This window comes from Eubalaena glacialis (assembly GCF_028564815.1).
Source record: "Eubalaena glacialis isolate mEubGla1 chromosome Y unlocalized genomic scaffold, mEubGla1.1.hap2.+ XY SUPER_Y_unloc_1, whole genome shotgun sequence".
Lineage (NCBI taxonomy): Eukaryota > Metazoa > Chordata > Mammalia > Artiodactyla > Balaenidae > Eubalaena > Eubalaena glacialis.
In genome coordinates, this window is record NW_026871142.1 from 844,290 (window position 1) to 868,345 (window position 24,056).

At 41.4% G+C, this 24,056-nt stretch overlaps 1 protein-coding gene across 1 annotated transcript in view; it reads right to left on the reverse strand.

Annotated features, from left to right (window-relative positions):
* The window catches only part of LOC133082951 (immunoglobulin-binding protein 1-like), a 36,661-nt gene extending 22,622 nt beyond the window's left edge, over window positions 1-14,039 (reverse strand). Inside the window, exons 1-5 of the mRNA XM_061179624.1 lie at window positions 13,825-14,039; window positions 13,144-13,437; window positions 4,803-4,998; window positions 3,146-3,225; window positions 2,316-2,428 (exon numbers count right to left, since the gene is read on the reverse strand). Coding sequence (XP_061035607.1) covers window positions 2,316-2,428; window positions 3,146-3,225; window positions 4,803-4,998; window positions 13,144-13,437; window positions 13,825-14,015 — 874 coding nt within the window. The 5' untranslated portion in view covers window positions 14,016-14,039. The remainder of the gene's footprint in view (window positions 1-2,315; window positions 2,429-3,145; window positions 3,226-4,802; window positions 4,999-13,143; window positions 13,438-13,824) is intronic.
* Window positions 14,040-24,056: the final 10,017 nt, after the last annotated feature.

A 24,056-nucleotide genomic window follows, 5' to 3' on the forward strand; every position in this document is an offset into this window, starting at 1 on the left:
GTGTGTAATATGTACTTTATCTCTGGCTGCTTTCAAGATTCTCTTTTTCTTTTGTTTTTGGCAGTTTGACTACGATGTGCCTATGCTTGGTTTTCCACTGTATTTAACACCTGCTTAGTTAGGGCTTACTGATATTTCTAAATTTGAAAATTTGTGTTTCACAGATTTGGGGAACATTTCAGCCATCATTTATTCTTTTTTTTTTTTAATGGCCCCTTCTCTCTCTTTCTTCTCTCCTACTGGTATTCCAATTGTACATATGGTAGAACTTTTTACATTGTTCCACAGGTCATTGAGGCTCTTCATTTTTTACCAATCTTTTTTTTTTTTTTTTTCAGATTGGCTTATTTCAAGTTAACCAACCCTTTCTCCTGTCATTGCCTATCTGTTATTAATCTCATCCAATTTTAAAAAATTGAAATATAGTTGATGTACAATATGTTAGTTTCAGGTGCATTACAGTGATTTGACATTTGCATACATTATGAAATGATCACCACCATAAATCTGGTAACTGTATGTCCCTACACAAAGTTATCACAATATTATTGACAACATTTCTTATGTTGTATATTACACCCCCGTGGCTTTATTTATTTTATAACTAGAGGTTTATAGCTCTTAATCCCCTTCACCTATTTCCCCTCTCCAACCTCCCTCTCCTGTGGCAACCACCCGATTTTTGTCTGTATCTATGAGTCTGGTTTGATTTTTAAACTTCAGATATTGTATTTTTCAGTCCCAGAATTTTTTGTGCATAGTTTCAACTTCTCTGAGATTTCTTACGTTTTCATTCATTACAAGTATATTTTCCCCTATGCCCTTGAGCATAGAAATAAGCTGCTTTAAAGTCCTTATCTGCTAATTTCAACACCTGAGTCATCTTGGGGTTGGTCTTCATTGATTGCTTTTCCTCTTGAGTATAAGTCACATTTTCTTTTTTTTTTTCCCGTACGTATAGTATTTTAGGACTGAATCCCAGACTTTGTGAACGGTTATGTTATAGAGATTATGAATTCTGTTTTGTTCCTCTAAAAAGTACTGATTTTTCATTTTAGTTAGTTTTCATTTGTCTAGAACGAAAATTCCAAATTCTGTTTCCTCTGCATTGGACAGTAGCTGGATTATCCATTCAGTTATTTTAGCTCTAACGAGGGTGCTTGGAGTCAATCCTGTATAGCTTAGTAGTCTGCCAGAGATTTGGGCAGGGTTTATACAATTAGGGCTCCTCCTCTGTGGTTCTCTCCTGGGATATCGTCTCAGTTTTCAGTTGCTACAGTCACCCTGAACTCAGTTCTCTCCTTCCTCATCCAATAAGACTGGTTTCTATCCAAGTTTTACCTACCTCCATATTACAGCAAGCGCAGCCTGCCCATGGGTGAAAAGCTATACAAAAAACAGGAAACCTTTTCAAATGATCAGTCTTCTCTTTGCTACAGTGGAAACAGCATTGGAAGTGGGAATTTTAGGGCCTGTATTAACACCCTAGCCTGGCCACTTTCTAGCTATGTTTACTTTGGGTTAGTTCTCAGACACCATTTCCTCATTCTAAAATGGGAGTAAGAATGTTTGCTTCATGGGGTTGTTAAGAGTATCAAGTGAGATAATACATGAGATAAGGAAAATAGGCTAAGAAGGGCTAGATGATGTCCTATCTAAGTGGTAGGAGTAATTGGTTACTCCAGATCTGTCCATGCTTTTTCTGCTATGCCATATTGCGTCCATCTTTCTAATGACTACCAGCTCCACCTTTCCCTCCCAAAGACAGTTCCAAGTACCTACCATGATCTAATTACCAAACTGAGCACCAAGAACACAGTAAGCCAAAGTCCTTGCCCTCAAGAAGTTCCAAGTACCATTCCCTTCTTATAAGTGTTGACTGCCCTACAGTTTATGTCTGATTTTGGTCACTCTCAGTGCCTTCAGATAGCTGTTTTGTTATATTCTGTTCAGTCTGTAATTGTTATCTATAGGAGGGGTTGACCTGATACAACCTACTCTACTGTTACCAGAAGCAGAACTGCTATCTATGGATTTTTGGCTTTGCTATCTAGCTGCTCAGTCTGTTTTTATGCCATGATATTTGGAGAAATTAGAAAACTATGCTGTCCCACTGCCTCCATCCTCCCAAAATCATGTGCTATTTATTTTAATAATAAATGAAATAAAATACTGACTAGAATCTATTACTCAGAATCCTTGTCCAGATTTCTTTTGCTTCTAAAAGGCAAAAATACTTGGTCTGAATTTAATTGCTCCAGAGTTAGGGACCAGTAGTGTAGTAGTATAACTACTCTCCTCCCACCCCTCCATACCTGATGTTTTCTTGGCTATACCCTGATCGGGTAATGCTCCAAATTTCCGATGCTGTTCATACCAGTCATTCACTGTCACAGATGCCAGACTTGGATAACAAGCTCCAAATACTCTGCAAGAATCACACTGCATTTAGAAAAGTAAACATAAATAGCTCTATTAAAAAGCCTCTTCTCTTTAGTGATAAATCCTGTGTCTGTTTCATCCTTGCTCCCCTACCCAGCTATCTTCTGAGGATTTGTGCAAACTGCTGTCAGGATATGTAAAAAGAGGCATCCAGGAAGGAGAATTAAAGGCAAGCGCTTTCATGAGAAGATAAATAGCCCAGAATCATCTCCCAGTAAGCAATCCTGGAGGCTAACGCCCCACAGAGGAGTGATGATACGATGGAAGGAGTATTTATACTTGGAGGGTATAAAAGATACACAGAGGAAGAAGACTCTTCTGCCACCCTATGGAAAAGCATCCCAAAACTCAGAGTTAAAACCTAGATAGGCAAACATGTCCTTTTGAGAACTGTAGCTGAAGGAAACAGTGGGAAACAATTTTAAGGTCTACAATTCTCCCTTAGATTCTTTTCTTCTTTCTGTTTTTAATTAGTTAATTAATTAATTTTTGTTGGTTTCCTTTCTAGCCTATTTTTAAGTTCGAGTTTGTGAGAGAAATGTCTGATGAAGACAGACAGAGAAAGTATCAGAAGAGATAATATCCCTCTGATGAAAGAACAGCCTCCCCAGGTGAAGCCATTACCTTCTGTTACTCATGCACTGTAAATGAACCATAAAAGCATGGGGCTTGCAAAGGCAACCCACTTTTTAATACTACCTACTTGGCTTGGACCATGTTCCGAGTGAGAACAAACGGTTTCATTGGACGCCTGTCCTGACGAGATGAGTGAGAAGTTGATGCCTAAAAAGGAAATTAATTATCAGAGGTGTACTTGTCATTCTGCCCACCCCACTATGCAGGCTCTTATGTCTTTAGGTGCTTGAAAAGCCCTGTTTATCAGTCTCTAAGATATATCTGCAGAATACTAATGGTGGAGGTTGGTTAGCTCTCCTGAGGTGGCCCAAGTATCTTGCTGGAAAGGAAGGAAGAGAAAGCTCTCCCAGGAATCATTTCACCACAAGTGAAAAATTACTTGACTTTAAAATACTCCCCTCCAAAGAGGAAGATTCCAAAGCCTTCTTCCATGTTCCATCTAAAACCCTTGAGCTGAATTTGAAGCCCCTTTCCTTAGCCTGGCCTTCAGTGCTAAAGTTGAATTATGAAGACCCTTCTGCTAAAACATTGTCCAATGTAATTTTGCTATTAACTGTCATGAGCTCCCTAGGATGTTTTAGAAGTGGATGTTCCTAAATGCAACGGGGGGAAGAATGGGTTAGTATCTTTCATATATAGGTGTATAGAAATGTTTCAAGGAAACTTGGTTGTCCAGGGTCACACCAAAACAAAGAAAAGATCAAAGAAAAGATGTTCACTTGGTTCTAAACTCCATCACTTCCAGAGCCAATCCCAATACCTAATGACAGAGCATAAAAACAAAAAACTAAGGAGATGGGAGGATCCAGAAGAGTCCAGCCTCATGATGCTTGAAAACCACTGATCTAGATATGCCCAAGGGGCCTTAAGGCTTTAGAATACTAATTGTTCATTCTTTGATCCTTTCACACGAGAAACTAGGTTGATGTTACCCTGAGGCAAAAGCTCCTGGGCTAATTAGTGAAAATCGAATTAGCAAGAGGTTTCTCTGAGGACTTAAATGCCTGCGACTAGCTGATAAATTGAACTCAATTCATGTTATATTGTGAACCAAAAAACAAGTGGCAGCAGAGCCTAATATTTTGAAGTAGCAGCTCCAAAACACATTTATGATCTTTAGAGACAGCCAAAGTGGCGTTACAACAAGTTTTCTTTACCAATATGCCCGACATTTTGTGCACAGAGATGTCCTTGCTGTGTTTCATACTTGGGTGACCTAAGGTGTGAGAGTGTATCATTGTGTAAGGTTAAATCCTGGTTTCTCCCCCAACCTAAACACATTCCATGTCTTTTGCTTTATCTTCTTTTTACTCTTTTCTCTTTCTCAAGTTACACTCTTCTTCTTCATTCCCATCCTATCCCTCTTCCTGTTTATTACAGTCAAGCACAGGTTTTCAAGGCCCACCTCCCTATGCCTTCCTTCAGCAGTCATGACTGCTCACAGCCCAAACCAATTTTCACTTCAGAGAAGCCTCTCTCCCTCCTGGCATGTCACAAAATTACAAAAGACTGGAAGTGTGTTACAGGCTAGAAAGCAGTGGGGAACAATACTATAAGCTAGAAAGAAAGCTATCCTAGTGAACCTTCAGCCTTCCTCCACTAATCTTAATAAGAACAATGATTTTATGGAGACTTAAAAGGATTTTAATTCGATTACTCTCCTGTAGAAGATTCAAATCTCTGACAGTAGCTTTTTTAGCGACATAGACAGTGACTAGGCTTACCTCTTTGGAAGAGTCTCTTCCTCTCAAGATCTTTATCTCCTGGTCAATGCTCTCAATCTCTTCTAAGCTGATACAAATCCACCTTCGAAGGTGAAGGAGGTAATATTCACGAACACGCTCATCATCTGCTTGACCACGTTCCACAGCAGATTTCAGTGCAGACAACCTATGCTCCACCTCCTTCTTCTGCTTGTATCTGTTCCACAGAAACGCATTACCATGAACTTAAAAATAAAGAGGTGTTCCTTCAAAAGAAGGCCACAATACAATTTTACCTTTACAAATGACCGGGTACACCGATTTCCATTTAGGCAAAAATACAGATTCTATACCTCAGAATTTGCCACCAAGGCAGTTCTCTCAAGACTACAAAGCAAGGAAGGTATCAGCAGAAGCTGAGAAATACATTCTGAAACTAGAAAAATATCAAAGTAACCTGATCTGAGCAACTCTTCCCATCATATTTTGAGATGGGAGTGTCTTAGTAATTTTATGACATCAACCTTTACTAGGTTGGGTGCTTAGTATATACAATGTCCATTTGGGAATTACAGCTTCAAATAGTCATAGAATCTTAGGGGTCATTTACCTGCCATTGATGCAGGAATTCCTTGTGAAACAGCCTAAAAAATGGTCATCTCTTCTTTTCTTCTGGGCAAAACATTTCCAACTCCTCTAACTCATCCTAGTATAATCTGAAGACTCATATCCACCCTGCCTGCTTTTTTCAAGATGCCTTCTAGTATGTCACCTATCACTCACTGGACAACTATTTACTGAGTACCTATTGTGTGACAGGTACTGTTCTCAGTGCTTGAGACACAACAGTGCATACAAGAAAGTCCTTGCTCTCCTACAGCCTTCAATCTAGTGTGAGAAGACAGACAAAAAGAAATAGGTGAGTCAGGTGGTGGTGAAGTGCTCTGAGGAAGCAAAAAAAGCAAGGTAAAGTGGATAGAGTGATGGTGCGAAAGTAGGGGTGATCAGGAGAGACTTCTCTGAAGAGATGACATTTGAGCAAAGACTTCAAGGAAATAAGGATGGAAGCCATGCCGCTATCTGAAACAGTGTTCTAAGGGGGAAAAGCAAACATGAAGGTCCTGGGGTGGGAGAGTGTTGGCCTGACATGTTTGAGAAATAGCAAGGAGGTCAGTGTGGCTGGCATGGAGTGAAGAATAATAGGAAGTGAGGTCAGAGAGATAGCCAGGGCCATAATTTGTAGAACCCTGTAGGCCAAGAAGACACGAAATATCAAATGTCATGATATTTTGAGAAGAGAAAGTCACTGGAAGCTTTAAAATAGAATACATGAAATGAACTTTTTTTTTAATGGACTACTCTGTTGTGTGTAGACTCGGGGCGGGGGGGGAGGCAAGGGTGGAGCAGGAAAATCAATTAAGAGGATATTGCCACAATCCAGGTGAGAGACAGTGACTTGAAATAGGGAGGTGGTGACATGTGGACGTAATTAAAATATAACAGTATTTGCTGATTTATTGGATGTAAGGTCTTGAGGCAGAGAGGAACCAAGGGAAAACTCCACAACTTCCAAGAGAAGTATCTTGAAATATCTATGTCTGGAACCCCACTCTAGACGTCCAGAACCAGACGCTCCTCTGTGGGTGTTCACCCAAATCTGGAGTTCTTAACCTGAGGTCCACGGACAGAGTTTGGAGGGAGGGGTGTTCTTGAACTCCCCCAAATTTTGTATAGAATTCTACGTGTATGTTTCTTCTTCTTCTTCTTTTTTTTTTTACTGGGGAGAGGTTAAGGAGGTCCACGACCCACAAAAAGTCAAGAACCTCCCCTCTGGAAACATTCTTTATTATAAAAACTTTTAGGCTCTTCTGCTTCTTTTAATCAACAAGTGGGCACTTTATGTAATGTTACAAATAACTGTCACAGCACCATCACAGGTGGCCTTCTGAGTCAAATACTACACAGGTCAATTCCTAGTTCATGAATGCTATTACAGATATCACTTGAGAACATTTAACTCTGGTGCCACTCCTACCCCCACCCTCTTTCCTGGATGTACCTAAGTCAGGAAAAAAAAAAAAAAAAAAAAAAAAATATATATATATATACACACACACACACACACACACACACACACACACACACACACATATATATATCAGGGCCTTAGAATGTATGTAATCCAGGGTATATTCTTGGTTAGTCTACTGGGCCTTTGAATAAGGTTCCTGTGCTTCCTTTCCCATCCTCTGCATGCACGTGGTCTAGTCACACTCTCTGGTCTTTCCTTCTTCTCTACTTCCTTTGCTTCTATGACTTTGCTCCTAGTCATCTTTGGGACTTCTAAGTTCCTGAACTCCTATTCTTTGAGGCCAGTGTTTTTTAAACCTTTCTGTCTTAGCAGAAGAACCCTTTCTTCTTATGAGAGCTTATTTGGAACTCCAAAAAGTAATAAAAGATAAAATCCGCCCTGTTTAAATCAGAGGAGGGCTCCCAACATGCCCCCTACCCAGGCACTGTGGTGGAATCTTAGGGCTCGAAGGAACAGATTGTAAACCACTGTCTTAGACCTGTGTCACTGTTCTAGATTTCCTATGGTGAGACACTGCATGCGAACACTCCCTATCACCCTAGAATTCCCCACTGCCTGTCACCCTTCTGACTCTGGGCAACTTTCATCATTCATTCCCCTTTTCTGTTCCCAAGCTGCTGAAGAGAGGTAACGAATTACAAATTTGTGTCAAATGAGTCAACTACAAATTCATATGATCAAACTTCAGTGGAACGGTCACTCTTGTTCAGCTTTTTGTTCATCTTTTGTGGATTCCATGCCACCATCATGCTCACCAGATGGCCAGCCAATGTAGAAATTCAATTTCCCTTTTTACCTTAAAATCTCTGCAGCTTCACCTTTCCTCCTCTCCTCTTGCCTTTAAGGAGCTAATGTTGTCTTTACCATTCCACTTTGGCTATAAATCCTGTCCCCACCCACATTCTTCCAAGCCTCACTCAATCAATCATCCTCCCTGTCATTAGCAGTTACAACTTTTCACTCTACTGGTGCCTTTCCCCTATCCTAGAAACACCTTCCCTCAATCCATGTTCTGCCTTTTCAAATGACCACTCTTCTCTCTTTTCTAAACAGCACTAGAACTGGGAATTTGAAGACCTGAGGTTAAAGCCTGGCCACTTACCAGCCATGTAACTTTGGACAAGTCAGTACTCAGAGCCTATTTCCTTATTTCTAAAATGGGATAATATCTGCTTCACGGGGCTGTTAAGAGGATCAAATGAACAATATTCATGAAAGTACTTTGTAAGCAGCAATATATTGACATCTGATGGGAAAAATTGACGTTAAGGGGGGCTAGATGATGCCCATCTACTAGGTGGCAGAAATTGGACTGGTCACCCCAGGTCTGACTCCAAAGCCCAGGCTTTTTCTGCTATACTATATTGCTTCCATCTTTCTGATGACCACTCCGTCCTTCCCAAAGATACCTCAAGTACCTACTATGATACAATTACTGGTTAGGTACCAAGGATATAATGATATAATTAGGATACTAAGGATATAATTAGTTAAGGTCTCTGACCTTTAGAAGTTCCAAGTCTAGAAAATAACAGATTGTTATGCCCTTATAAGTAACATAAACTAAGTGTTACAGTATCTGGGAGGGGAGACAGGTAGAGAGAAACTTCAAAGAAGACATGACATTTGTCCTCTCTCTTCCCCAGGCTTCTTTCTATAAGTACTTTTACCTGTACCTTGTTGAGTCTCTTACCTCTGCTCTTTCTTTCCTCTTCTTTCTCCCTTAATTTGCCCCAAGCTTTTGCCCTTGACTTTTTTTTCTCTCTACATGTTTTTTCTTGGCAAACTATCCACACCCAGAGACACTCCTGAATTTTTAGCACTAGCAGCAAAACAGTCTGATAAGTTTTAGTTACACATTTCCATCTGTCTATAGACATGGCTGTCCAGTTGTCACTTTAAGACCTAAATTCAGTAAATCTAAAACTAGACTCATTACTTACCCAGCTTCTACTTCTCCATTTCTGTCGAAAGAATGTAGGTAGAGTTAATCAAGACTTACGCCTCAAAGATGGGAATTAGAGTAGAGAAGATTTGTGAAGAAACAGGTTTTGAGGGAGAGAGAGGACATACCATTCAGGTGTTTTATGTAGGATGGCCTCAGTGTGTAAAGTCATGAGGTGGGGGATGGAGGACTTACAGAAATTAAATAAGGATTTGAACAATTTGTTTTCTAATCATATAAATGCTTCTTGCAAAACTAATATCTCTGATAGTTGTAACTTCATTTTTATCACTTCTTCCCAGTTGAAGTACTATTATAACACGTTAACTTGTCTTTCTGCCCCTCTCTTCCCTTTCAATGTTCCATACACATCACTTCCTTACAGTCCTCCAACCATACTACTCTTAGCTTCTGCCAAATCAGACTATTCTCCATTTCCTGTACATACCTCCAACTACCCTGCCTTGGGCTTTTGCTCATGTTGTTCCCCCCTGCTTGTCAAGAATAAATATTTTCTGAACACCTTCTATATACCAAGCCCTGTGCTAGACATACCACAGAGAACAAGAGAGAAATGGCTACTGCTCTCATGGAGTATACATTCCAGTAGGGGAGAAAGACAAAGCCCAGAAAGACAGATAAACAAAGAGCATTCCATGCAAAGAGAACAACATGTACAAAGACTCTGTAGAAGGAAAGGACTGGATCTGTTCGGAACTGAAAGAAGGCTATTACGGCAGCAGTCTAGTGAACAAGGGGAGTATGATATATGACGAGATTGGAGAGAGGCAGATGCCAAATCATCCAGGTCTTTATAGTTAATGGCTTGGATATTTCAGGTGAGAGATGCTGGTGGCCTAGATGAAGGTATGATAGTGGAGAGAGAAACAGAAGGACATAAGGTACATTTTGTAGCTAGAACTGGCAGGCCTTGTTGATGGACTGGATGTGGTAATTCAGAAGGGAGGAACTGAAGCTAACTCCTAGGTTTCTGGCTTAAAACCTGGGTGAGTGGTGGTCTGTTTATTGAGATGGTAAAGACATAAGTGTGGGGGCACATTTGGGGATTAAAAAGCCAGCAGTTCAATTTAGGGCATGTTAAGTTTGAGATGTCTGTGAAACATCCACGTATGGTGTTCAAAGTCAGGAGAGGTCTGGGTTAGTGATATAAATATGGGAGCCATTAGTGAAAAGATAGTGTTGGTATCTCATCTGTCAGGCATTAAAAAAAAAAAAAAGTTCAAAGATCAAGCTTTCTAACCAAAGAAATGCAAATCAAAACAATGAGGTATCTTTCCTGCTTGCCCATCTGGATTTTCTAAGTGTTGCCATTCAGTACTCTTGCAGTGGGACATACTTTGAAACTTTGTTATTGTGGAAAGCAATATAATTACCATCAAGAGTCAAAATATTCAAACCCTTTGATTTAGCCACTGGTTCTTCTAGAAATCTGTCCTACAGGAACAGTGACAGATGCAGTTATGTTTCCTCATAACATTACTTAGAATAGCAAATAAAAAATCAACCCATAAACAGGCTAAGCATTTGACAATATTAGTTTAAATAATTATGATATGACTGTTAAGCTGGAATACTATTTAACCATTAAATACCATGGCTTCAAAAGACATGGGGAAATCAAAACAGGATGTTAGGTTTACAAAAAAGGATAAAAAAATCTATATTTATGGTATTCTTCCAAATTTATTAATTAAAATAACTATATATCCGGAAGGAAATACATCAGATAGTTAACAAAGATCATCTCTGAGTGCTAGGATGAAGACTTATTTTTAATTTAAAAGATGTTCTGTTTTCCAACTTTCTACAATGAGTATTATTACTCTTACATTCAGGCTAACCTGTAATTTGCATTTTTAACCATCCTTCTAGTCTCACCTCAAATGCTACTACATTCGGAAACCTTTTCCTTAACCCTCCAACCAGATGTGATCACTCCCTGGTCTTTGTCCACAACACCATTTGTATCTCTCTAGTGCATTTACAGTCTTTTTTTTTTTTTTTTTTTTTTTGGATATATTATGATTATTTGGATACCAAACTCACTGTTTAAACTACCTGTTATATCCCAACGGGCTGCCCCGACCTTCTTACAAAGGACATGATACTGAATTCCACTTCATATCAGTCTATCCCATTTCCTCAAAAATTATTCTCTGTCACTCACTAGCTCTTAACCATACTTTATTATCCTTTAAAGCCCTTACCACCTAAAATCACATTTTTATTTACTAGCTTACTGTCTGCCTCCTCCACCAAAACAAGAGCTCCATGAGGGCATGGACTTTGTCTGGATCTCCATTACTTAGCACACAGTAAAGTCTCAATAAATATGTTAACTGAATCTACCAATTTTCAGCTCTCTAGACCAGGCCTCTCCTCTGAGCTTCATGCTACAGATACCTTGACTTGAATGTCTCCTAGGCACCTTAAATGCAACATGTCTCACTATACAATTCATACTCTCCCCTATCTGTACTTCCTCTTCTATTCCCCCATCTCAATGAGTTCCACAGCCACCCTCCTACATCAGAAACATGGACATCTTCCTTGCTGCTTCCTTCTAACCTACCTGTCACAACCAATTGATCATTTTCTGCAGATTCATCCCTATGAATAAATATATCCCCTCCATCCCTTCTGCCATTGCAGTAGTAAGGTCTCATCACCTCTGTGACCTAACTGGATCTAATCTTCTCCCTCAGAATGCTTCCTAACTGCTGCCAGAGTATGCTAGTTAAAATGCAAATATGACCTTGCTACTCTTTAAGGGGAAAAAAAAAAGAAAAAAAAAACCTCCAGTGGATCCCTCGTCACCAAACAAATCTCAAGCTCCTTAGCATGGCCTAATAATAGGTAACCTTTATAGAATATTTACTATGTAATACATACTGAGCTAGCTGTTTTATGTGGTTTATTTTATTAATGCCTCTTAACCCTATGTGATAGGTACCACTGTTACTTAGACTTCACATATGAGGAAACCTGAGACTCAGACAGGTTACAAAAGTTACCCAAAGTCCAATGGCTTATAAGTAAAGCTGGGTCTCAAACCCAGGTCTCTCATTCCACGACCTGTACTCAGCTACAAAGATACGACAATAGCTGACTTTGACTGCTTACTGTATCAGACAATGTAAGAGCTTTTTATGCATTTCTCTTCTATTTTATAGGACCTATTATTATCCAATTTGACATCTGGGGAAATTAAGGCACCGAGGGATTAAGCAACCTACCCAAAATCAGAATGATTAAATTTTGGAGCTGGGATTCAAACCCCCTTCCCAAGTTCTCAGGAACAAGGTCATTCTTTCACCTTCTTCACACCTTAAGCTCTCCTTGGTCTGAACCCTACAAATTCTTCAGCATCATTTTTTCCCCTCCTTCACCACCCACTTTGTGTTCTAGCATCACCTAATTGCTTACGGTTGTTCCCCACCCCAGCACTGTGGTCTTTAATGTCCCTGTACCTTTACTAATGCTATTATCTCTGCTGGCTAAAGCCCTCCTTTCCTTTTCCTCTAGATGATACTCCTATTTATCCTTAAGCAACTCATCACAGGAGTCACCTTGTCCAGGGAGACTTCTCCTCTCTCCTGCTCCCTCTTTGGTTAGGTGCCCCTCCTGTCTGCTCTCCTGATACCTTGTGCATTTCCCTATCACATCATTTTATAATTTATACTGTTTCTATGCCTCTTTTCCTCACCACAGCGTATGCTCCTCCAAGGCAGAGACCACCCATATTCATACAAACGCCCATACTCAGTTTGAATCCCCAGTGCCTAGCATAGCTCCTAAACACTGTGAGCACTCTTTTTAAAAAACTAAACTAAGAGAGTAAGCAAGGTGTTCAAGGTCACAAAATGAAGCTGTGCCAGTACTAAGATTAGTTCAGGATGTTACACATCTCATCCAGTATTGTTAGAACAGAGCTTCTCAATCAATTGACCATAAATGGACTATAGCTACAAGATATTTGTGCCCTTCAGAGATACTTACCTCACTGTACCATGTGAGTATTGCTGTGCTGTGATGTGGGAGAGACTGGGAGACACTCTGCTAAACTACATTGCTGTTGTTGGCAACCATAAGGTGCTAGGGGTCTGACAGTTAGGTATGATCATTTCAACCAAGGCAGAGGCTTCTCCAAAAACTCAGGAGTTTGCTCTCACCAGGGCCTATGCTAAATAAGAACCCAAAGAGTGACACGCACCATTGTTTCCCACCACCCCAGGAAAAAAAAAACAAACATGCACCCTTCCCCCGCAACAGCACTGCCATTGGGCAGTCCTCAAATGACCCACCTCTCTCTTCTTGCCTGTCTCTGAGATGCCATAGCAACGAGGCTAGAATAGGCCAAGGAGGAATTAGCAGTGTTATTTTCAGCGGAGTTGGTCTTGGTTTTGGGCAGCTCAAACTCTGCCACATGATAGTATTGGCACTGAGTTAAGTAGTTTAAAAAGTGTTCTCGAGCCCACTGCAAATGATCTAGACGCTTGCTGGGGTTGACTTGTTTCATGGCGAATGCTCCTTGAAATGCTGGCACCATCAGGTACTTCAGATCGCTGGAAGCAATCTCTTCCAAATCTTCATTTCGGCTGGAAAGAGCAAAGAGGAGGCTGTGAAGTCTGGCTGGGCATTCATACTGTGGCCCTGGCTTCCTGGGGGAGGGAAGGGCTGGGGTGGAGGTGGGGGTGGGACAAAGGGAGGAGGCACCGGGAACAGCTGCCAGTTTTCTTCACTGACAGTGGCTGAGCGCTCACACCCAATGCCTATGCAAATAGCCAACACTAGGGAGCCGAGTCGTGTGATATTAAGTATCTCGGAAGAGACGTGGAGAACGTAAACCATGTACACAAGGTCGCAGTGGGAGGCAGGAAAGAAAGGCTCCGGGTTTTAAAGTTCTCCTGCACCCAGGATCAATGGTTCCGCCCTTGGTAACTATTATTACCTACTTTCTCAGTCGTACTACCCTCTCCCCATACCTGAACAAGTCGAGCTCCAATAACATTTCGGCAGCCTTCTTCAGGAGGGCCAGTCCCTTGAACACCTTAGCTTGGATGATCTGGGAGTCGGTGGGTTCAGTCGCGACTTCCACTTCATCCAGAAGCTGCTTGCTGGTTTTGAAGAGCTCGGGGAGCCGCGGCAGCAGTAACTCGCCTTCGGCCGTTGCCATCTTGGGGCAAGGAAGAACACAGAAAACCTCACTTCCGGCCCTGGGACAGATGGGCTGGGCTGCCAGCAACGAAACCGGAAGGGGCGCAACATTGGTCCAGTGGCTCCATTGTTACCTAAGCGTCGGACAACTGCCAGAAGCGGCTGTTAGCTAAACCTAGCAACCGTTTCCATAGACTCATTTTACCAGGCTGCCTATTACCAGTAGTAGGCATCTGTTACAGGGACACAACGCGCAAACAAACAAGCAAACCCTAGGTGCTGCTTTTCGCGTGTCTACTCGTCGCCGACGTGCTTTCTATGTAAAATATACACCGGATTTTGAGAACTTATTACGAAAAAATAATGTAAAATATCTCAATAATTTTTACACTGACATGTTGAAATGCTAATGTTTTGTACATATTGGGTTAAACATATTATTAAAATTAATTTCACTTGTGTCTTTTCACTTTTTTAATGTGTCTACTAGAAAACTTAGAATTACATATTGGGTTCACGTTTGTGGCTAACAGCTACTGTACAGCGCTGATGTAAAAATATAATTCCAGGACTTTGAACGAAGGGACCTCATTGCTTTGAACATATCAATATAAATATGTACTGATTACCATAGGACACACCCCCAGTTGTCCTAGGAGATTTAATTTAAGTAAAATGCATGTTGCCTGCCCTGGAAAATAAGCTTTTAAACTAAATGCAGTTTACACTATCATTGAGAAGAAAACAATTTTCATGTAAAAACAACTAGAGGGCAATATAGTACAGTATATAACTAGGGGATATGTTGTACTGCATAGGTTGTTGGAAACCCAAGAAATGACAAATCATTTTATGTTAGGAGTAGTCAGAAAGCTTCTTAGACATGACATGCAGTCACAGAATTTCAAAGTTGGAAGAGGATCTCAAAAATCAGAGGAAAAAATCCTGAGACCAGATAAGTGACTTGCCCAACGAGTTGTGACAAAGCCAGTGTCTTCTAAGTTCAATTGTTTTTACTCCATCTATCTTAAATTGAGTAGGATTTAAAAAGATGGAGAGGCCTTTCATGTGGGACAGAATGAAGCCCCAAGCTAAACCAGTGCTTGGCAAGAAGGAGAGGAGAGTGGGGCGTAAGTGTGGGTTGAAAAAGCTTCCCAGGTGATTCTAATACGCCTTCCCTTGCAACCTGCTTTAGAAGCTGAGGAGGAAAGGAAGCTCTGGTGAATCACGAATTTGATTTGTCTGGAACCTCTAATGAGTCTTGTAAACTGAACTTCCAGGGTCAACCTTGGCCAAGAATACAAAGAAGAAAGATAGTACTTGTGAAGGAGACTTAGAAACAGTAATTGTGAGACTAAAGATAATTTGTTCCTGCACATTTGCTTGGATTAAGACATACTTTCACTGTTGCCTAAGAGAAAAAAAATATGCAGAATTTGAATTTGGTCTTGAATTTGTAAGCCATTTTTCTATGGCTTTCAAAATGAGTCTTCATGAGAATCACCAGTTACTTTCAGAGTGCATATCATGTATTCACATCATCATTTTAAGTATTGCATTGCATCTTACTGAGATAATACCAAGACTAAAAAGTGGTTAGAAAAAAAGTGATAATAAAAATGAGTCATTTATTGTGTTTCTGTGTGTAAACACTTTATCACATTAAATCCCTGTTGTGTATGAGAGATTTTTTTTTTTTAAATCCTAGTTTAGGGGAACCAGAGGGACCCTTAGAAATCTTGTAAGTAAAATGTCACTTAAACTTTTTGTAGTAGCAGAACTCTTTTTCCAAACCAAATTTTAGACAGGCCCATACTTTTTAAAAGGGCTGCTGTGTTTGAAGTAGATACACAGAAGCCTGCCAACTCAGCCCATCTTTTCCCCAACTTGTGCAGTGGCACCGAAGGCACTAAAGCACTTCTGAGGGACTCGAGGGCTTAAGTAGCACAGTATAAAAAGCACTAATCTAGCACAGCCCCCTCGTTTAGCAGATGAAGAAACTGAGACCCTGAGAAGTTAGGTAACTTGCCCAAAGTTGTAGAGCTAGGATGACTAACTGGTCAACAGTATATAGAGTGAGTCGGAATGGGGAGAAACTAAAGTCCAGGAAAATAGTAGAAAGCATTTAAGTAATCTATGCATAACTATAGAAATGAGATGACCTTTCAAGTATTTCCTGTTGTGCCTCCCCGATCGAAATGATGTTCGTTTGTCATGTTTGGATCAACACAGATTTTTTCTCTTAGATAAATTTTGTGAGTCATGAGATAAATGGTATAGTAGACCTTTTCCTGCCTGTCTGAATTAAGGCGTTTGGCAGTTTAGACCTTCTTTGGTCTACTGCTGTTTTGTCTTGAGTGAGTAATGTTCTACTGATATTTGTACCTGTAATGCCAGCAATAACACTAGATGAGATCAAATTGCACACAGTGTAAAGCCAAGAGCAGGCTGTAACTTGCCAAAAATTATATATGGAATAATGACTTAATCCCTAGTGTTCAAACTATCTTCACTAAGTATTTCTGAGATTTGAATTTGCCTGACTAGTAACAAGAAGTTCATTAAGCCATGAAAGGAAAAACTCTAGTACAATGAAGACTGAAGTAAATGAAAGATTTACATTCCCACTTTTATATCCAACTCTGAGGAATGTGGTAAAACAGTTAAAAACACTCTGGAGACTGATATTTGAGTCCTACCTCTGCTACTGAGTAGCTGTGTGTCCTTGCAGAATTCCCTTCCTTTCTACATTAGTTATGTGCTACCTAAATCCTAGGCACTGGAAATTCAAAGAACAAGACACTGGGTTTGAGCCCTTAAGGGGCCCATAGTTCAATGGGAAAGACCAGTAAACAAATAATCAAATAGGAATTTGGTAAGAATGGAGGGAATAACTTTAGCCCTGAGGGGGGCATTCTGTTAAAGGTTAAACTCCATACCTGACTTTCTGATCCTTTCTGACTTGCTGCTGACATCCTTTCCATTCTGTTCACCCATGGATCCTAAGCTCCACCTTTAGTGGACTCTCCTCCTAGTTCTCCAAACTATCATGTCCTCTTAGGCCTTCATGCATTTACATGGGTCGTGCCTTCTGCCTGCAATGTCCTTCTCTCCCTTGTCTGCCTGGCAAATCTGTATTTAGTACTGACAACTTAGCTGAAGGATCACTTCCTCCAGGAAGCATTTCCTGATCGTTTACCTGCTGCAGGTGAGGTGCCCTCCTCTTAGCTCTTCCAGCGCTTTATTCAGCTCCCTATGACAGTACTGGACTATGGTTTTCTGTATCCACAGCTGTCTCTCAGTAGCCTGAGAGCTCCTTGAGGTCAGGGAGAGTGTCTTGTTCGACTTTGTTTACCTCAGCACAGCACCTGACACTGTGGGGTCATTAGGTAGGGACTCAGTGTTAAATGAATTACAAAACAATAATACCTTACCTTCTCTGAGTGCTCATTTCCTGCCAGATGACTGTGCTAAGTATTTTATATGCATTTTCTCAATGAATCCCTACAACTGCCCTAAGAAATAGGTGTTGTTATATCCTTATTTTACAGATGAGGAAATTGTGGCTCAGAGAGGTTAAAGTAACTGGCCTTTTAGTGTTCCCTTACCATGGGATTTGAACCCAACTCCATTGAATCCAGATCCTATTCTAGAGCCCATGCTTTTAACCACTGTACTATACTACAAAAGAGGGGGGAAATTACAGACCCAGTGAAGAATGAAAGGGGAAATGAACATGTAACAGATTGTGCTAAAAAGTAAAAGGAAGCAAGGCTGAATCAGTAGGCTGGCCCACATTATGGAGGATGTGGAGTCAGCCAGAAGTGTGTAGACTTGATGTGCTGTAAGCAATAGGGAGGCATTTGGTTTAATTCAATATTTATTAAGGACCTATTATATGCCAGCCACTGTGCTAGCTGCTGGGATGTAAATATGCATAGTCTTTGCTCCCGAAGCTCTAACTGCCAGGTGAGGGAGACAGACAACAAGTCAATGTAAAGTGGTATATGATTTTATAGTGATACATAGTGATACACTGAGAGTGATACATCTCAAAGGAGATGATGCCAAAACTGAGTCTTGAATGGTGATAGGATGTGTAGGGAACTTGAAGCATTTCACTATTATTGGAACTTACAGTTGGATGCAACATAAGGTAGGTAATTAATTCATTCAACATGTATTTATTGAATGCCTGCTATGTGCAAGACACCATTCTAGGCGCTGGAGCGAATGAGACAGACAAACCTCCTGCCCTTGTGGATCGCAAGGCAAGCAGTAGCTACTGCATGCCCATTTGTATAGCACTTATTTCCAAAGAACTCAGATAATGTCTTAACTGCGCCCCACAGTAGCTCTGAGAGAGACTACAGTAGGTATACTGGTCAGTCTTTCCAAAATGTGGAGGCATACTGGTGATATGAGAGATGAATTTAGGTGGTACATGGAGGACCACTTAAAACATTTAAATAGCTCTAAGCGATACCCCTAGCAACCTTCTAGCATCAGAGATAGAAAGCTTCACCTCCCGCTGTTCCCTAGGTGACTCCACCCCTTCCCCATCTGTTGCCATGGAGATGAGTGGCTTTACTTCTCTAATTCCCCTACCTCCACCACTAGGTGAGACTCAGAGAGCCCCCTCCCCATCTCCATGGAAAGAATTCCATGCTCCCCAACCTTTCTTCCAAATCACATCCTGCTTCTCAGGCTGTCACTATAGAAACAGAAATGTCATCCCCATCCCCCCAGGCATCTCCATGAGTGACCCTCAACCTTACCCCCAGGACATAATCAGGATTAATCCCTACTAGAAGTCTAGAAATCAGGGGTTGCTGGAAGGAAGGTGAGGGTGACTCCCTGCTGTGGCTGCAGTCTTTGTCTCTTTCCCTCTGGCTTTGAATGAAGGCATGGGGGCCCCTCTCTCAACAAAGGGGGTAGGGAAATTACAGTTTATAAGTACCAATTAGGTGCCAGGCACTGGGCTGGGCACTTTACATACTCAAACCAGACATTTTACAGAGTTTAAGGGAGAAAGGCTCACAGAGGGGGAGGCACTTGACCTTGTTTCCCCTGCTGAGCCTCTTATCATCCTCACTGAAACCGGGAACCAAGAGGATTTTATTTCCACCATTCTTCTTTGCTGTATGACCTTGGGCAAGTAGCCTCCTGTCTCTGAGCCTCATTTTCCCCATCTGTAAAATAACAGTATTGGACTAATTGTCACCTTGAATATCCCCTTATTAATGTCAGATCATACGTAGTTCTGATCTTCTCTTGAGGAACTGATTTTTTCTAGGTATGAATGCTAGTAAATCTGTTAAGGTGTTTTTGTTTTATTAAACGGACATAGTGGAGGTCTTCAAAAATTTTTGACTGAATATAAGTTTATTGTTTAGAATCTCTAATGGTTTCTTCTAAGGTTTTTTGTTTGTTTTGAAATTTCTATTTTGAAGTAATTCACAGGAAGCTGCAGGGAGGTCTTGTGCATCCTTTACCCCACCTCTGCCAATGTTGGCATCCTAACTACCAGTATAAGATCAAAACCAGTCAACGGACACTGATAAAATACAGAGAGCTTATTCAGAGTTCACCAGTTTTACATGAACTCATTTGTGTGTGTGTGTGTGTGTGTGTGTGTGTGTATGTGTGTAGTTCTAATGCAATTTTATCGCATGTGGAGATTCATGTATCCACAGCCTCAGAAGACACAGCGTTGTTCAATCACCACAAGGAATTCCTCATGTTGTCCCTTTATAACCACACTCACCTACTTCTCTCCCTTCATCCCTAATCCCTGGCAAACATAAATCTGTTCTCCATGTCTACAGTTTCGTTATTTCAAGAATTTTATAAAAATGGAATCATATAGTATATAACCTTTTGGAATTTCTTTTTTCACTCAGCATAATTCCCTGGGGATTCATCCAAGTTGTTGCATATATCAAGAGTTCATTCTTTTTATTGCTGAATAGTAAGTATCTGATGGTATGGATGCACCAGTTTGTTTAACCATTCACCTGATGAAGGACATCTGGATTGTTTCCAGTTTTAGGCCGCTATGAACATTCATGTCTTTTTGTGTGAGTCAAACATGTCTTTCACGAGCAAAATGTTTAATTTTGATGAAGTTCAATTTATCAATTTTTACTTTTATGGACTGTACTTTTCGAGTCAAGCCTAAAAACTCTTTGCCTAGCCCTAGGTCCCAAAGATGTTCTCCTATTTGTTTCTACGAGTTATATAATTTTATGTTTTACATTTAAGTCTGTAATCCATTCTGAGCTCATTTTTGTATAAGGTTGGGGTTTATTTTTTGCCTATGGTTGTCCAGTTGCCCTACTACCATTTGTTGGAAAGACTATCCTTCCTCCACTGAATTGCTTTGTACCTTTGTCAAAACTCAGTTGGGCAGATTTGTATGGGTTTATTTCTGTGTTCTCTTTTCCACTGGTCTATGTGTATATCCCTGTCAGTGCAGAGCATGGGCTTTTGAGACAGAATGCCTAGTGCCAGTTGCTAGCTTGGGTGATCCTGGGCAAGTTACCCTTCCATGACTTCCTACCTCACTCAGTATATAAGAAGGCCTTCAGAGCCCCACCTGATCTAACCCCAGCCTACCTCTCTGTGCTTATCTCCTATTACTCCTCCCCTTATTCACTCTGTTCCAGCCACACTGGCCTCCTGACTGCTCCTTAATCACATCACATATGTTCCCACCTTAGAATCTTTCCTGGGCTATTTCCTTATCTCAGAACCTTCTTTCCACAGACATCTTGATTGCTACCTCCCTTATCTCCTTCAAGTCTTTTCTGAAATTTCATCTTCTCAGTGAGGCTTTATTTAAAATGGCAAAGCCTTTGCCTCTCCCCTTTCCCATGTGTTTTTACCTCCACAGCATTCATCACCGTCTCATACACAATGCCATCTACATATTTATTCTTTGTCTGTCTCCCACCAGTAGACTACGAGCTCAAGGAGAGCAGGCATTTTTGTTTTGTTCACTGCTGTATTCCCAGTGCCTACACTGTGTCTGGTATAATACACCTTTGCTGAATGAACGAAGAAATGAGTGGATAGATGGATGGATGAATGAGTGAGTGAAAGAAGGCTGTGAGCCAGGGCCAGCTCACTTGAGCAGTCTCTCTGCCCTGTAGCTTGTGCCAAGACAGGGCTCCAGCCAGCCCCATCCACTTGCCTTTCTAAGGCTGACTACCAGGTGGCAGTTGGAGCCTGAACTCTGGCTACATTTGCTTGCACCACCACCCCCACCCCCGCCCCCCACCTCCGGCTTTCTCCCTGCTGCCTGTCAGTCTTGCCCAGGACTGTTTGACCTTCTCTGCCAAGGCTTGGCCAGGGGATTTTGTGTGAGCTGTTGAAGTAGGCAGCGTTAGTACCTGAAGCTTTGCATCTTTTTCTCCTCAGAAAGGTACTAGTTTCTTTCCTATCCCCCTCTGCTTTCTGTCTCAAATGGAAGAAACCATAGATAGTAGCCACTGGGCTGCTCCAAGGTCACTGTCTGCAGCCTCTAGGACATCAGGGAACATGGACCTAAAGAGATTATATCTCCACTTCTGCCCAGCCCAGCAAGCCTCTCCCTTAAGGGGTGTTACTACACTCCTTAAAGGGGTAAAGGCTAGGTACTTTAGTGCCAGGGTTAAGCCTTTTGAGTCAGCCTGGGTTTCAATCTCTACTGTGCTGCTTATTAACCCTGTATCCTGGGTGATGTTGGGTAACTGACTCAGATTCTTCAAGCCTTGGTTTTTTCAGCTGTAAAATGAGGATAATAATGGTTCTAAACTCACTGGGTGGTAAGAAGATTCAATGCGATAATGTGTGTATACAACATTAGCAGAGTGCCTGGTATGGAAGAAGGCTCAATTGAAGAGAAATCAGGGGCAGGGGTGGGGATAAATAAGACCAGACATGACAAAAACTGACCAGGGAGTATGAGGAGGGTGCCGCTTAGGTGACTAGAAGGTTGAAGCCAAGAAAAGGTGAGAGATCCAGGAAGTCTTTGCAAAAGAGACCATGTTTCAGCTGTAGCTCATAGGTCAGGTCAAAATCTGCCAGACAGTCAAGCTGGAAGGAGAATCCCAGGAAGAAAGAGTGGTATGTGCAAATAAAGAAAGGCACAAAACAGTATGTGCATACCCCTGACTAACTGTAAGTAGTTAAGTATGGCTGAAATGCATGTTTCCTGTGGGGAAGTGACAAGAAATAAAGACAGGGGCCAGATCACAAAGGGCCTCATGGAGAAGAAGATTGGGACCTGATCTGGCATGCAGTGGGGAGCCATCAAAGAATTTAAAGCAAGGAAATGATGGTTACACTTGCTGGCTTGGAGATTCAGCTGCCTTGAAGGAGGGCAGAGACTGGAGGCAGGTGAGAGATTAGCTGGGCTTAGATTGGAGAAGTTGTAGTGGGGATAGAGAACAATGGATGAAGACCATGGATTTTTTTCAGAGGAAGAAATCAGCAACCAAGTTTTTCTAAAAGCTTGCCTGAAAAAGGAAGGAGTGCTAGGTCCAGAGAAGGAAATTATGGTACAGTTGTTTTTTTTTTTAATACAGGTGAGACTTGAGGCTCTTCTATTCCCCGTAGCACCTGGCACCAATTAATTGAATGACTGGAGGGAGGGGCACATAGCCCAATACCTGCCAAGTGGTAGGGGCCTATCCCAGATTCAGTGGGGACCCCATCCTCTGACTTCCCTCTCATCTCTAAGCTGGAGGCCCATGACACAAGCGCTGAGAGGCTGGTGAATTTACTCAGAGCCTGGATTTCCCTTCCACTTAAGGGACTTCCCTATAATGGTCCCCAAGGACTGAGGGAAACTTATAAGCCAGTCAGAGAAGGTATCTCAGTTTGTTCATTTCCTGGCACGCCAATATGTTAGGAAAGCCCAGCAATTCTCCTCTATTTCTTTTTCACTTTCAAAGACCTTCACCCCCTTCTCTGCATTATCTTTCCCCAGGGAGAATTGTTGGTTCTTGATTTTCCCATCTTTTATCAATACTTCCTACTCGGCATGGGACTATTTAAAACTACCCAAGGTCCAGCCCAGGCCCACAGTTTGGAAGAAAACTAAAGGAGTCCAACAGCAAGGGCCATTCAGAACTCAGCCTGCTTTTGGCCTTGCTGTCTGTGCACCTCATGGGCAGTAGTAGAAATTCTGCCCCTCTGCCCCAAGGCTGCTATCTTCTACATGCTGGGGACTTTTGCCTTCCTGGCCCATCTGGGGTGAAAATACAGGAGTTTGTGGTGGATAAGAAAGAGACAAATGAATACTTATATACGGGTACTTTGTGTTAAGTGTTTTGTAGATGTCATTGTATTCCATCTCCACAACAACCCGATGAGGGAGGTATTAGTGTCATTATTTTATGGATGAAACTGAGGCTCAGGGAAATGGTAGAATTTGCCCAAGATTATTAGGTTAGTTAGTGGTAAGTCAGGAATTAAACCCATGTGTTTTTAACCTCAAAATGCATTTGTACCCAGTAAGTTATTTTGCGGGGAGAGTGGGGTGGGGTTGGGGGTGGGAGGAGAACCCCCCTGGTTGACCTTGTTTCTAAGAGAAAAGGCTAGAAATAGGTTTCTCCTGCCCTGAGTGGGTGCCACATCTCCCAAAATAAAAAAATTTAAAAAATTAAAAAAGAGTAACCAGGGGTGGGCAGTGTCTACCTAAGGAATCTATACATGGATTCATTGTTGCCTCTCCCTCCTTTCTTCACCCCCACTTGGTGAGCTCCTGGGGAACAGGGTGAGCGGGCAGACTCAGACTCAGGTTTGCTGTCCCCTTGGACAAGCCTCTTCCCTTCTCTGAGCCTTTTGTTGTTCCAGCTATAAAATGAGAGTATTGTCAGAGAGAAATGGTCTCTAAGGTCTCTTCCAGCTCTAACATTCAAGGATTGTATTGATTGTATTGTACTGTAGGATCGCCTGATTCATTCATGTATAGAAACAAATTTCCTGTTGCCATAGAGAACAAGGGCTTTTTGAACTAGAAAAAGATATGCTCAAGGAGGCAAGATAAATAGTGGAAAGGGCATAGGCTTTG